Source organism: Amphiura filiformis, chromosome 16 (genome assembly GCF_039555335.1).
Source record: "Amphiura filiformis chromosome 16, Afil_fr2py, whole genome shotgun sequence".
NCBI lineage: Eukaryota > Metazoa > Echinodermata > Ophiuroidea > Amphilepidida > Amphiuridae > Amphiura > Amphiura filiformis.
In genome coordinates, this window is record NC_092643.1 from 48,274,667 (window position 1) to 48,288,635 (window position 13,969).

At 37.0% G+C, this 13,969-nt stretch overlaps 2 protein-coding genes across 2 annotated transcripts in view; both read left to right on the forward strand.

Annotated features, from left to right (window-relative positions):
- The first annotated feature begins 3,017 nt into the window (after positions 1-3,017).
- On the forward strand, positions 3,018-3,686 carry LOC140172716 (uncharacterized). Its single transcript, XM_072195848.1, has one exon. It carries the CDS (start codon positions 3,018-3,020, stop codon positions 3,684-3,686), a length of 669 nt encoding a protein of 222 aa, XP_072051949.1.
- A 2,715-nt stretch (positions 3,687-6,401) lies between these two features.
- The window catches only part of LOC140172717 (uncharacterized), a 110,200-nt gene continuing 102,632 nt past the window's right edge, over positions 6,402-13,969 (forward strand). The window contains exons 1-2 of the mRNA XM_072195849.1: positions 6,402-6,507; positions 13,502-13,846. Of these exons, the coding sequence (XP_072051950.1) occupies positions 6,402-6,507; positions 13,502-13,846 (451 nt within the window). The remainder of the gene's footprint in view (positions 6,508-13,501; positions 13,847-13,969) is intronic.

The window sequence follows — 13,969 nt, forward strand, 5'->3', positions numbered from 1 at the left end:
CCCCATTGAAATTGAACAACCAGTTCCTTCCAAAGATATGAGCAATTAAAGAGTTCCAAAACAAGAGGTAACAAAAGGAAATATTTCCTTTCTTTCGCTATATCCCAAAATCAATATTTCCGAGTTCCGACTGATTTTGCTTGATCGCATCACAAATCGTTCTCTCTTTTGATTCTTGTTGATTCTTCTTACACGCTATTGGATACAAATTACATGACAAAGTGAGTAAAATAAAAAAACAAGTTGTTTGATATATTTGAAATAAGTCACGACATGAGCGGTTATACATAAGTAGAACTACGTGAAAGCTGATGGTGTGTATGTTGAGGTGGGGAAGGGGTGCCGGGGAGGGGTGGAATATCAATAATCATCCGAATATGAATTCGGTACCCGTGGCTGCAAACTACACAATTGTTCGAAAACTTTAAGGCCCTCCCCTGGTTTTTTTTTGTTGAAAAAATCCGGGCAAAAATCAGCCCGGCATATTTCAGCCACTCCAGCCCCTAGTAAATAATGTACGCAGGTGCACTTTGTGCCCCTGGGGTAACCAATTTCTAGTCCGCCCCTGAGTCATTTATAATTCTTAGTTTCCAGTGACTGACATTGTTTCTGAGATTGTAGCCTAGGCCTACCATAATTAATCAATCCAGTGGGCAAGAATTATTGTGAAAGATGAAATATGTTATGGGTGAATTCTTTCTGGTCGGCAAGGCGGCATACTTATTACATGTACTAACTGTTTTGTCAAACGAGCTCGCATATACCTCAGGCCTCAGCGCGGCCAGAGAAACCGAGCGGCCGGGGAACTAGGTAGGGAAAGAAAACCTGAACAAACTGGGAATCCTTGCCCGGGTCCTCGAGGAGGTTTATAGAGTATGTGGTCAAGTCATTCACCGCCGCGTGCCCAGGAAGTAGAACCAGGTCACTACTCTTGCAAGCTCCTAACCTTGAAAGACTACCCACGGGTATTCACGATAACGAATCGATGGAGAAACCTAAAACAAAACGGAGGAAAACGTCAGTTGAGGAACACACGAAGAAGTTGATCATGCATATATCAGGATCCAGGTCCTGGCAGCCTGCCAGGATCATCAGGGTTAAGTAGCTGAAAGTTGATGAAAATGCCAATAATTATGAGGCTGCGAAAAGCAAGCCAAATAGAATTCGCTCCAGTGTATTAGATAGGGAATGCGCCTTCTTAACAACATTAGTATATAGTATATTTATTAAAAACACATTGCAGCCAAGTAGCTGAATTAGGCCTACATGAATTTAACAATTTGATTAAAAAAGTATATAAACATCAAATAACATTAAGACACATTTAGAAATTGTAAAAACATCAAATTACATTTAGAATAATTGCACACAAGAAACATTTATATATTATAAAAAAAAACCATAAAATATTGCACATTAGAAATAATTAATAATACCTAACAAAAATGAGAACATGGGGATTACACAGAACAGACCAGCTGTTTTAAAGGGGCTTAATTTGAAAATGGGGGTGGGGGTACATATGAATTACATATTCATATGAATATAAATATTTGAAAAAATATATAAAAATGAAATAGCTATCACACAAAAAAATGCACTGAGCAGACCAGCTTTATATGCACTGAGCAGACCAGCATTGTTAGAAAGTAGAATGTAGGCCTCTCATCTGGGATGTATCAATAACAGTTCTTAATCTTTTTTTGAATATAGACACAGACGCCGATTCCCTGATGTCAACGGGGAGACTATTCCAAAGGCGAGGTGCAACAACAACAAAGGAATGAGCAGCATGGATACTGATATTGGACTCTGTCATTCTTGACATTTGCTTAAAAAATTCCTTTTTTCAGAGCAGGGCCGTCGCGATCCCCCAAAAAGGAGAAAAAGAGAGAAAGGAAGAGAAGGGAGATAGAAGGGGAGAGAGGAGAGAGGGAGGGAGAGAGAAAGAGGGGGATGGAGAGAGGGAGAGAGGAGATAAAAACTACAATAAGTTCATATAGCGCCTATTGGGCCGGTTGGGCCGCTATATTGGGCCTATACAATGATGTTTGCCAGGCTTGTTGATGCAGACAATGAACTAATAATTTTGCAAGATCGGCAAAATATGTCATGTAGGCCTAATGTGCGCACCTCATCACCAGTGATCACCTCCACCCTTCATCAGCATAGGCATAGATCTTGGGGGATGGGGGATAAATCCCTTCAATATTTTGCTTGGGGCCCAATGTTGACGCCCGTATGTGGGTTTCTGACCAAATAAACTTCATATTTGGCCATTTTAGACACGTGTCAATTTTTGCGCGAATTTATTCCACTTTTGCACGATATTTCACCAGTTAAGCTTCAATATGGCACATTTTTTTCGCGCGCTTCGCGCGAATTCATCATAAACTTATTCTGTCGCCAAAGGCTGCTGGATTCACTAGGGCAGCTCCTCTGGTGCCTGGAAAGAGCATAAAACTTGTATTCTATATCAAAATACCGGGACTAAATTAACCAAAAGTTGTAAAAGGCATAGATGCATCTTCCTTTGGCACGATTTTAGGGCACAAGTTGTCCTCAATTTTGTTCATTAGCATTGATATTGCAATTTTTCGCGCGCATTTTTCCCAGTAATGTTCTTTCAGATCAGTAGGTCGAGTTGGAAATTTTACCCCTGGCTCGATGACTTCGGTACATTCCCCTTTGAATTTTTAGCACTGAAATAGCAAATTTTCGCGCTTTGGTTTACAGTTGTGGGGAGGGGTGTCTTCTATCCGAAGAGCCGGAGGTGGCAATCATGTTGCCTTGCCCAGGGGCCATCAAAAGGTAAATTCGGCCATATACCAGAACAAAATTCTTGACACCCCCCCCCCCCCTGAGAAACTGGTCTAGTGACGGCCCTGTTTCAGAGTCTTGGTTAGCAGCGACGTAGCTTGCGACACCATCACGGCGTCTTCATTCAGCGTAAAGTTTACAATACTCCGGTAACATGACCACCCGATGGGTGGTCAAGTGTCAGCAGATCATTGTAGATGGCGGGCAGGTCGTATCCGTATAACAAAGTCACCATATACCGCAAACCAAAGCATACCGACCAATATTTGAACTTTGACTCGAACCACCATCTGGAGCATAAAAGGTCGGTAGTCAGAACGCTGATGGATAGAGTAGACAAGTTGGTCACCACAGACGAGGACAAACAACAGGAAACGAGCCATTTTAAAACTGCACTCAAGGCAAACGGCTATAAATCCTGGATGTTCAAAACCCCTAAACCAAAGAAAAAGAAAGATCGCAAGGAAACAACTGGACAGTACGAGCGCAAAATCAATGTCCCCTTGCCTTACATCAAAGGACTTTCTGAGAAGTTATCTTACATTTTCCGTGGCCCCGGGGTCAATGCTTACCACAAACCGGTCAATACCATCAGATTCTTTTTAGTACACCCGAAGGACAAGACCCCAAACACCAACAAATGTGGTGTAATTTACAGAATCAGCTGCCCCGAATGTGAGAACACTTATGTTGGCGAGACAAGTAGAAATCTTGGTACCCGGTTCAAAGAACATACTAGAACCACCACCCCCGAACAGCAGTCGGTGACCACAAAGCTGATCACAAACACGACATCAGCATGGACGATGTGGAAGTCATCGGCAGGGAGGATCGCTTCTGGAACAGAAAAATCAGGGAAGCCATAGAGATAAAGACACTGAAACCTACACTCAACAGGGACGCTGGATACGACCTGCCCGCCATCTACAATGATCTGCTGACACTTGACCACCCATCGGGTGGTCATGTGACCGGAGGATTGTAAACACTACGAAGAGCAAAAAAAAAAAATGCTTTTTCAGGTTTGGTACTATAACTTCAAAAGTTTACATTAGAACCCAATAAAAGTATATATTCTGAGAGCATATACTCAGACGATGTCAGAAACCATACAATGGGAGTAATTATACAGGATGGCCCATATAATATACAGGGTGTAACAAGCAAAATAAGAATGAAAATATTAATTCAGTTAGGGGTGTCACCCCTCGACGTACATTGATAATGTAAAGTTTTGACACAAATGTTTAATATACTTAATTGCCCACCTAGCCATACTTTTAGCGGTCAAGTACTTCAATTATGTAGATACAGGGTGGTCAAAATATGTCAATATTTATATTAATTTCTTTAAACCACCCCTTATCTGGCACTGGAGATGCAAATTTCCATGATTGAGACATGAAACTAGTTGTACAATAAGCTCAACAATCCAGTTTTGAAAGTTAAAAGAGAATTCGACAAAGCGTTTTCGTAAAAATGGACTTTTTGGATCAAAATTGAGCATGAGGGCGCTCTTTCAGATTTGTCGCAAACTTTCTATATTTTACTAGTTTTTAGTTTACTGAAGTAAAGAGGATCACAACCAAGGTCTGCTCAAGAAATTTGAGCCTTTTATCATATTTCGTTTGTCCGTAGCCTTTCATATAAATCAATAGTATCTCGCTATCAGTTGCAGGATATTTAATCCGATTCAACTCGGCGTGTCATCATATTTTATTCGTTGCCGTATATATTTTGACGTCACAAAAAGTATTCGACAACGAATATTCACCTTCGAATATTCACTATGAACCGACCCTTATTATTGATTTATATGAAAGGCTCGAGGTCACCTGAATATCGTTCGACGAACGATGATTTCAAAAATCCCCAATGAAAATTAACCTGCACAGTTGTGCAAAATCTGATAACGAGCTGAAAGAAAACGTTATTAGTGCGGTACAAACCCATTTTATATGACATAAAAGTAAAGAACTTTATAAAGACGTCCAGAAAAAGGAAAATGGCTGGCAGGCAATAGCATTCCAATGCTGTAGTAATGGAAAGTTATGTTTTATGCAAATAATATGATATTTAGGCTTACAAACATAACCTACAAATGTACAAGTGTACGGTTCATTGTTTGCTAAATCCAAGCGAGATCACCCGAAAATCTATGCTGGAGAAATTTCTACTGCTGCTGATGAAAAATCCTAGAGTGCGTTTGGAGTTTTTTTCTGCACTTTACCAGAAGGCCTAATAAATTCATAAAAAAATAAAAATCAAATAAACATTCAGAGCGAACGTTTTTACTCACTGCTCATCTGATCCACTTTCCCAGGAAATATCGATACTCCTTAGTTTTTTTCCCTGACTTTCCAGACATAATTATGAGTAAACATCAAAATTAATGTTTACAAAACAATCAAATATATATACAGGGTGTCCCAAAAGTCTCGATACCTTTTTAAACCATTGTATCTTTAAGAAGAAATAGTATACAGAAAATATGAAAACATATTTAGAAAGAGGACATTTGGGCAATTTTTTTGGTACCAAACTTGCTAATAGTTGCATGTTGTAGTATGAAGATACGAGCAAATGTTTATCATATTGGAAAATCGTTCTTTCAACCGGAGAAACAAAAACACTTAATTAAATGCAAACGAATTGTCAAATTAACACCCTCTTCTGCATTTGCTCACAATCCTAACAAAGTGACTTGGTAAAGTAATTTTCCTTATCTCAAGGATTTTATAATGTTTTGATTGAGTTGATACCCCTATCATTACTGAATTGTCACATTGAAACTCCCTTTTTCAGTCAGAAGACATTATGCATGAATATAGCGCATATGCAAAAATGGTTAATGGGAACAAATCACCAGGAACATTGTCAAATTGTAACACTATTCCCAACAACTTCACATTATTTTTATTTTGTTCTTCCGTAGTTTGGACTTTTTTTGTTTTGCAAATAGTCTAATAGGAATATGTTCAAGATGTCCATCATATAAATTCGCACACTCGTGTACTCTGACGGTGAAGTACTGAATGACGCTTCTGCAGGTGTCTCTTTCAAGTTTTCTTATCTCACTCTTTATGTTTTCCTTCAAGTCGGGTATGCTGCGAGGTTTTGTGCTATACACTCGGTCTTTGAGATGGCCCCACAGAAAAAAATCAGGTTGACTTAAATCCGGAGAATTAGGTGGCCAAGTTTGATCAGTTTTGAGGAACATGATCTTCTCATGGAAACGATTTTCAAGCCATTGGAGAGTCACTTTGGCTGTGTGTGGAGTCGCACCGTCCTGTTGAAACCATTGTTTTGCTCTGCATTCAAGCGGTTTGTTTTTGCACGGTGCTGACATTTTGTATGCACGAATAAGTGATAAATGGCGTTGTATCAACATTACTTACAATATTCAACAACAAATTCACATCCTTTGGTTTTATGCCGAAACGAAATCGGTCAAACTTACTCAAAAGAAGTTCAACGAACATTATCAACTCACTGGACATGCTCGAGCACCATCAAAATGCTGCCTAAAAACATTGTCAACAAATTCTTTAAGACAGGATCAGTACGTGATTCAGTGCGCTATGGACGTAGGAAGACAAGGCGATACACGAAACATTGATAAAGTAAGACGTGCTGTATCAGCAAGCCCAAGAAGATCTGTGAATGTTCAGAAAGGGAATGACTGCTGTATGGTACTACGCGTTATGTGCATATACATTCATCTAACATTATTTTTAAGTAGGAGGCACAAAAGGGGGCAAGTTTGGTACCAAAAAAATTGCCCAAGTGTCTTCTTTCCAAATATGTTTTCAAATTTTTTATATACCATTTCTTCTTAAAGATACAAAGGTTTCAAAAGGTATCGAGACTTTTGGGACACCCTGTATATACATTCGTTTGCATTTTGTACATTAATATTAATATTAATAATGTACAAACATTCAAAAGGGGGCTTAAGAGTATGTCTATTTTTAATCATATACTAATTCCGCCATGCCCAAACATATTCTTTTATATGAAATCGTGTAAAAACTTACCCTTTGTAATTCTATGGAACCCCAAATTCCAATCAAAAATAAAAACAACTTTGTTATCAAATACACTAGGACTATACATTGTATTACAGGAATTTAATAGATGGTGCATTTTAATAAATAAATAGATTAACACGTTTAATGGACGAGAAATATTTGGCAATACTGGATTTACCACATAGGCAGTGAATAAAGAAATTAATAAAAATTAAAATAAATTAAATGAGAAAATGAAAGCAAGGACATTTGGTGAAGTATTGTTTTAGAATGCGAAGGAGTCCTACATGTTATCCTGGCCCAGGACACTGATTAATGTAAATTCGACAATAGTTATTTTATCTACTTTTGCCAGCATTCAACCTGTTCAAGGTGATTTATGCCTATTTTAAATAAAATTCCGAAATCTGAAGTATCAACGTTGTATCGTGCACAAATTATGATCCGAGACTATTTCATTTGACACGGTTGTATGGATTTCAAAAGATCGGTCCTATAATAGATATCGATTAGAGAATTACAGCAAGAGACTTTGAGGATGCCGTAATCCTTTTGACCATCAACCAATCAGATAGACATATTTCAGAAATATATTCGTAGAGTTGAAACTCGTTCAACTCTGGAAATATATATTTCAAGTAGTCTCGTTTCACATTTAGCAGCACTTTGGCTTGCAATAAAGCCACGAAGGGGGCGGTAATGCTAATATACGATTTCAGTCAAATATTGGTGCAAATATACAATTTCGGTCAACTATTTGGCTATTCTTTGCCCAAAATTATGAAATGTATATCAGTAACAACTCTTAGGAGGGTTTTCGAGTAATGTTAACGAAATAATGAGGTAAAATAAAAGAAAACCCACGTACAATTTTGGATTTGACGCTTAACTGTGGTGTTCTAGGGGAATTAAAATATCACAATTAACATGTTTAATTCAAAATCCTTGTCCTACAAGCACATGTTAAATGGCTCGATTCACATTAGGTATAAGTTGGGACATTGTCAGATTGTGTGAACATTACAAATACAAACAATAAGGTTGAAAAAGAAAAAGCCATTTAAAAATGAATTTAAAAGATCGTCTATTTGTAATTTTATGACACTGAATAGGCCAAATATCTGCCTCTGACGAAAAAAAAATGTTTTCCATGCTGATTTGTTTTTGTAACGAGTATGTCATTTCAAAAAGAAAAAAAAAAAGGCGGATATTACTTTTTAAAAACTGAACGCATTACTATTTAATAAGCCTATAATTATAATTATAATGTTATACTTGATTATATAACAATTAGCCATGTGTTTGATAATTACAGAAAATAAAATATGCAAAATTGCTTCTCAAAGCCTGGAATATGATTGTATGGTGTTAAAGTATGCAATTTAAAGTGAATTGTCAACAAAATGTGAAAAAAGAAATGGACCTCTTGCATTATATGACCACTGGGGGTCACTTATATTCAATTTGCTCCTCCTAATCGTCCTCCACCCCGCATATTATGCTAATTATATACCAATTATTCAAATGTTAATAATTTTTTACAACATTTATTATGCTTACTGTATTGGTCTCATCACAAGCTTTAGTTTGACACCAAATTTTACTACATAGGATGTAGGCCTCCCCGGGGTAGGCCTATTATTATGAACCCAAAAATGTTACATCTCCACTTAAAACGCATGGCCACTTATTGACTTATTTATGGACTTATTTATTTCTTTATTAACTTATTAATTAATTTATTCATTTTTATTTTACAGACATTAAATCATGACAGTAGTTCAATATTGAGTTTACCTATTATTGTATTGGCTACGTTAAAGAAATTCTCTAAATTTTGCTTACCTAGGTCAACGGGCAATACTTGTTAACAGTCGGGCAACGCTGTGAATTGTAGAAATATATCTTTCTCCGGTTCATAGTTTTATAATCGAAGCCGCATATATTTTGACGACCAAAAAGTATTCGAAGCCGAATATTCGCCTTCGAATATACACTTTGAACCGGCCTTCACAGGATTTTATTTGAATGAGGATGACTCTGTCATACTCGACGTCATATTGCATAATCTCTATACAGTATATGCAATTCGCTGTCGTAGTGCACGTTACAATATGGCCGTTGCCAGGTCAACTGGATCACGCTTTCTTTGTTACGACCACTGATCGAAATGATCACAACACAAAGCCTATGGCATATCAAAATTCGGAACAGGTGTATGAGCCCAGGCTTGGAGCAGTAACCAATGGTTACTAACGTGCACTACGACAGCGAATAAACCAACCAGAACAGTATAACAATTGATATAGGCACGTTGGAGGGCAGTTCTAATATAGGTTAAGATGACAGAGGGACAAGTCTCTAGATTCCACAACCATTCATACCTATCACCTGTTTTACTGCAAAATCATGCGAAGTGCTCTGTAGTACCCTAAAGACAGAATTTTATTCGGAAAGTATATAACGTCACAGACACGCCCCCGGTACAAACAGATGTAATTTGTAAAAAAGCGTGATTATGACAAAAAACATTTAAAAATTATACTTTAAGGTATTGTTTTGTTAATTTTTGCATGGCACAACATACATACACATATGCTGAGGTCAAAACGGTAACTATTTTCTTTTTGACCCCTGACTCACCTGCCATTCCAAACAACCCCTTAAGTAAGATAAATAAAAATTCCTTTAAAAAAGGAACGGGGCGCCCAATGTGAGCTTGGATGTGATGGTGAATTCCATGGTGTGTAGATTTGGTATTATAATGATTTTTCTAGGGAAGAGTAGAAGATGATCAAATGCAAGAGAAATGTGTTTGATTGGGGAAGGTGTTCTGACAATCCAAATATATCATAGTCCACCTCAGATGACCTATAACAATTTTGGCGCAGAATTGTGATCGACATTACTTAATTCACCTCGGATGACTTTGACCTGACATTCAACATTTTCGCGCTTACACCAATCATGTCCATAACAATTTCCAATCAGGTGGTGAATGACGTGCATTCTCTAAATTCAGTAAATTTCCATCGTCAACCGCGTAATTGAATGGGATTATTTTGAATTTTTAAAACGCTTGAAATATCACAAACAAATAGGCCTATGTTAATAAATAATATAAATAGAAGCTAAAACCGTTCGGGTTTGATAGTGAACCCCACAAAACTAACCGAGTATGTGGAAAATGCCATACGGCCGGACGGTTTCACAAGTTGCCGGCTCTATCATTTCACTCGCCGCCTGGAATTAATCTTGCATTTTCCGAATGAATTGAATTGTCAAATTATGTCGTAAAAACTTTATTTGTGAACGGATTTCCATCGTTAAAAAAACAAAATGCATGTTTAATATATCAATTATTTCAATGAGAGCAGTTCCATTAACTTTCTTCCATAAATAATCACAGATTATTATCTGTTTACAAAATAAGCGGTTTTTATTCAGATTTAATTAGCGTGCTGTGTGTGACTGCAATTATCATTATCAGTATACTACTCAAAAACATGGCCTTGTTCATGTTTACATAGTCACTGCCTTGTTTGATCTTAGGCCAATAAAAAAAATTGTTTGCTTGCTCTCAAATGAATTGTCAAAATTGGGTCGGTCGGCCGTGGGATTTCTTTTTTTTTTTTTTTCTTCTTTTTTTCTTTTTTTTTTATTACTAGCAAACTCTAATGTTTGTATTAATTAAGGTTCAAAATATGAAAAATCAGACAATTTTGGTGTCAGAACATTCATTCTTCATAAAAGTAGCTACCCAGCAAACACAAAACGTTTTCGACATCATTCGCAAAAGGTTATAAAAGGTTGTCAGAAAACGTTTAAATGTCGGTTATATAAAAGGGTACATTAAGAGTATAAAACGTTTTCATAACATTAAATAACATTTGTTGGTAATTTACTGCATAGCAAACACAAATGTTTTACAGAAACATTTAAATGTCGGGTTATATAAAGGGTATAAAAACGTTTTAATAACATTCCAAAAACATTTGTAAAAACTTGGTACAAATCATTCTAAACAGAATGTTATTTTGGGGTTGAAAAATTTTTTGCAAAAAATGTTTGCCCAAAATATTTTAAATAACGTTTTATAATGTTTTCACGACCTTTATATAACCCGACATTTAAATGTTATTAAAACGTTTTGTAAAAAACATTGTAAGAATATTTCTGTGTTTGCTAGGTGCAAATATTTTAACATAATGTTATTTAAGTGTTGACAAAATATCAATACTGCTGGGTACCAAACTTTTTGATACAGCTTGTATAGTAATTTGTTCTAATTTCCATGCAAAAGGAGCCAGTTCTTTCATCCTTAAAACAAATACACATATTTTCAATTACATGCAGATAGATAAGACCTTGGTAAGATAAGCATGTTAATTGTTATGTCACTATCACTATCTTGATCTTGATAAGATGCCTACCATGCTGCAGCGTATTAAACAAGGACATTCATTGAATGACTTTGAAACTTTGGGTACAAAAAACTCATACTCTGCAAGTTAGGTCAAATTTTGCACTATGATTGTTTATTTGAGGTTATTGGACTATGCCATTGAGATTAGGCTATTGTAGTCCATAGTGTTGGTCACCGTCTATCGGGTTCTAAGAGGCGGTAAACTGGTTAAGCCATACAAAGGTCAAAGGTCTCGATTTATTTGGTGTTTTTATAAATCCATTAATTTTGTATTTTAAACAAAGAATATACGCACACCATTTTATCCCGTGCATATCAGAAAACAATAATAAAATAAAATCCAAGCATATTGTGGTTTTATTTCTGAGCAAGGGCATAATTTTAGCAAAACAATAACCGGAGTAAATCTAGTAAGAGTGAAATTAGAAATGCCTATATGGTGGGCGCCTCCGTAGAGGGCGCCCCAAAAATAAGTGGGCCGTGTGTGTTGGCACTGTTGGGGTCATAATGGGGTCAAATTAATTCATCCTCATATTTTAGTTCAACCGTCACATCTCCTAAATCTTGCATCGGTACTCTCTCACTCGCTGACAGGAAAATGGCCGTGCTAGGGGGACCACCACTACACTCCTCATGGTCCACCTGAATCGATGAATTATTAGTTTTAAATTGTGCTTCACATAATGTGTACGTCAGATGCACAGATCATGAAATAAAGCCAGTGCAGAAGTTTAAAAAATGCTTTGTACATGGTTAAATGTAGGAAAATGGACATTTTAAAGTGCTGTAACTTGAAAACAGATCTCTTTGAAAAATTTTTTCTATGAATTCCATTTGCTATTGTCATTTTTCAATGTGAAAATACATAGGCCTACTTGTTGTGAAAAATAATAATCATCAGTGGCTTCAGGCCAATTCTGATTCGCTCCCTGGCCGTAATGAAGCCAATTGCTTATTATTGGTGCCTAATAATGTCCGAAGGGATATAGGGAAGCTTTCCCCTTCGCCTAATGGCCAGGAAGGGACGGAGGGAGGAAGGGAATGACTCTTTTTCTTCTCCCCCTCCTCTCTTCCTCTCCCTCCTCTCTTTCTCCCCCTCCCTCCTCTCCTCCCACTTCTCTTTATCTTTTCCTTTTTGGACATCATGTTGCGCCGTCCCTGCTATAATGCGTTAAAAAAATTTATATGCCATTAAATGTGTTATGTTTTCTTCTAAAAAATCCGGTAAATTTTAGGCTTAATAAATAAATGTAAGGTGCGTTTTGGGAGCTTGTAAAGCCATGTTGTATGTTTTTTCCCTCACCACTACTCCAAGTACTGGGAATAAAAGAATAACAAGCTCGGTCTGTAAAAGATCACAGACCTCAAGATACATGTCAGCACAAAAATAGTACTATTTTGAATATTACTAGAAAAAAAGTTATTATCAGGGACGGAAATTACAGGGCTACCTGACAACTTTGACGTTTGTCACATAATTGCGCCCTCAACGATGTTTCACCATTTTGAGTAACGCTAACGCCATTCGTGTGGTGCATTTAAAGGAGTATTTCGTGATCCTAGCATCCTCTTTTTATGACATTTTTCGGTAGATATCCACGAAAAAAGCTTATTCCCAAAATTTCAGTGGATTCTGATTTTGCGTTTGCGAGTTATGCATGATTATGTGTATTCACTGCTCCATAGACAATGTGTTGTAATTTCGTTCTAGTGCACCAGAACGAAATTCAAATTTGGCGATATTTTTGCTAAACGAATTAATCTGCAAGAAATATTTGGTACATAAACATTATGTAGCCAGAGGTATCCAGTGGTGTAAAAATCTCAACTTTTTTTGGGAAAAGTGGGGGGATGAGGCTGTGGATCACGAAATGCCCCTTTAATTCAAATAGTACATGTACAGTGTAGTATATCCCTTTTCTGTTAGTAAAGTGAGTGAGATCAAACAGATGAAGAAATAATTAATTATATTTTCAAATTCGAAAACCAGTGGGAGTAGTCTACACCTCCATAATGCTGAAAACGCTAACCAACCTAGCAAAAACGTTATAGTCTAGGTAAGATTATGATACAGTCCCGGGGATACAGTTTCAGGTTTGAAATCAGTTACAGTTTGTTACCACTACCTTTGATACTCGTAAAACGTTACTCGTAAAATTCGTAAAAACCATGTTAAAATCTAATGTATTATATTAATAATATTTTCTCTTCTGTATCTCTCCAGCTACCGAGACTGTGGGTTTCAGTATAATAAACCGTGAAAATCAAGTAAACTCTGGAAGTGTTATCACCGAAATTTATCCAACAAAAACAATAACCAATCCTGGAACAGTCACACAATGGGATTTTTGGCCCAACGCTGCACAGCCTTTCAAATTTATAGTCGTTAGACTAGATACGGGGATGACATGGGATATTGTGGGCATTAATGACATCACAGCTGGAGACATCACACCAGGTCAGGCTAATACGAAAGTAGTGCCACTTCTTGACCAATTTCAAGTCCAAGCTGGAGATGTAATAGGATTATCAGTTGGAAATCCAGGTCCAGAGTTCGATTTTTTCTTCAGTAGGTCAGGGTGAAGCAGTTGGTACTAATGCTCAGTGGGTGATCGGCACGGGTCCAGCCAGCCTTGTGGTTGGAAATCAAATAACATTTACAACTGTTGGGGACCGAGCATGGTCTCTTTCC

Bases quoted from the DNA above. Each gene is read 5' to 3' on its own strand.
- LOC140172716 (XM_072195848.1), top strand. From the start codon at position 3,018: ATGGCGGGCAGGTCGTATCCGTATAACAAAGTCACCATATACCGCAAA.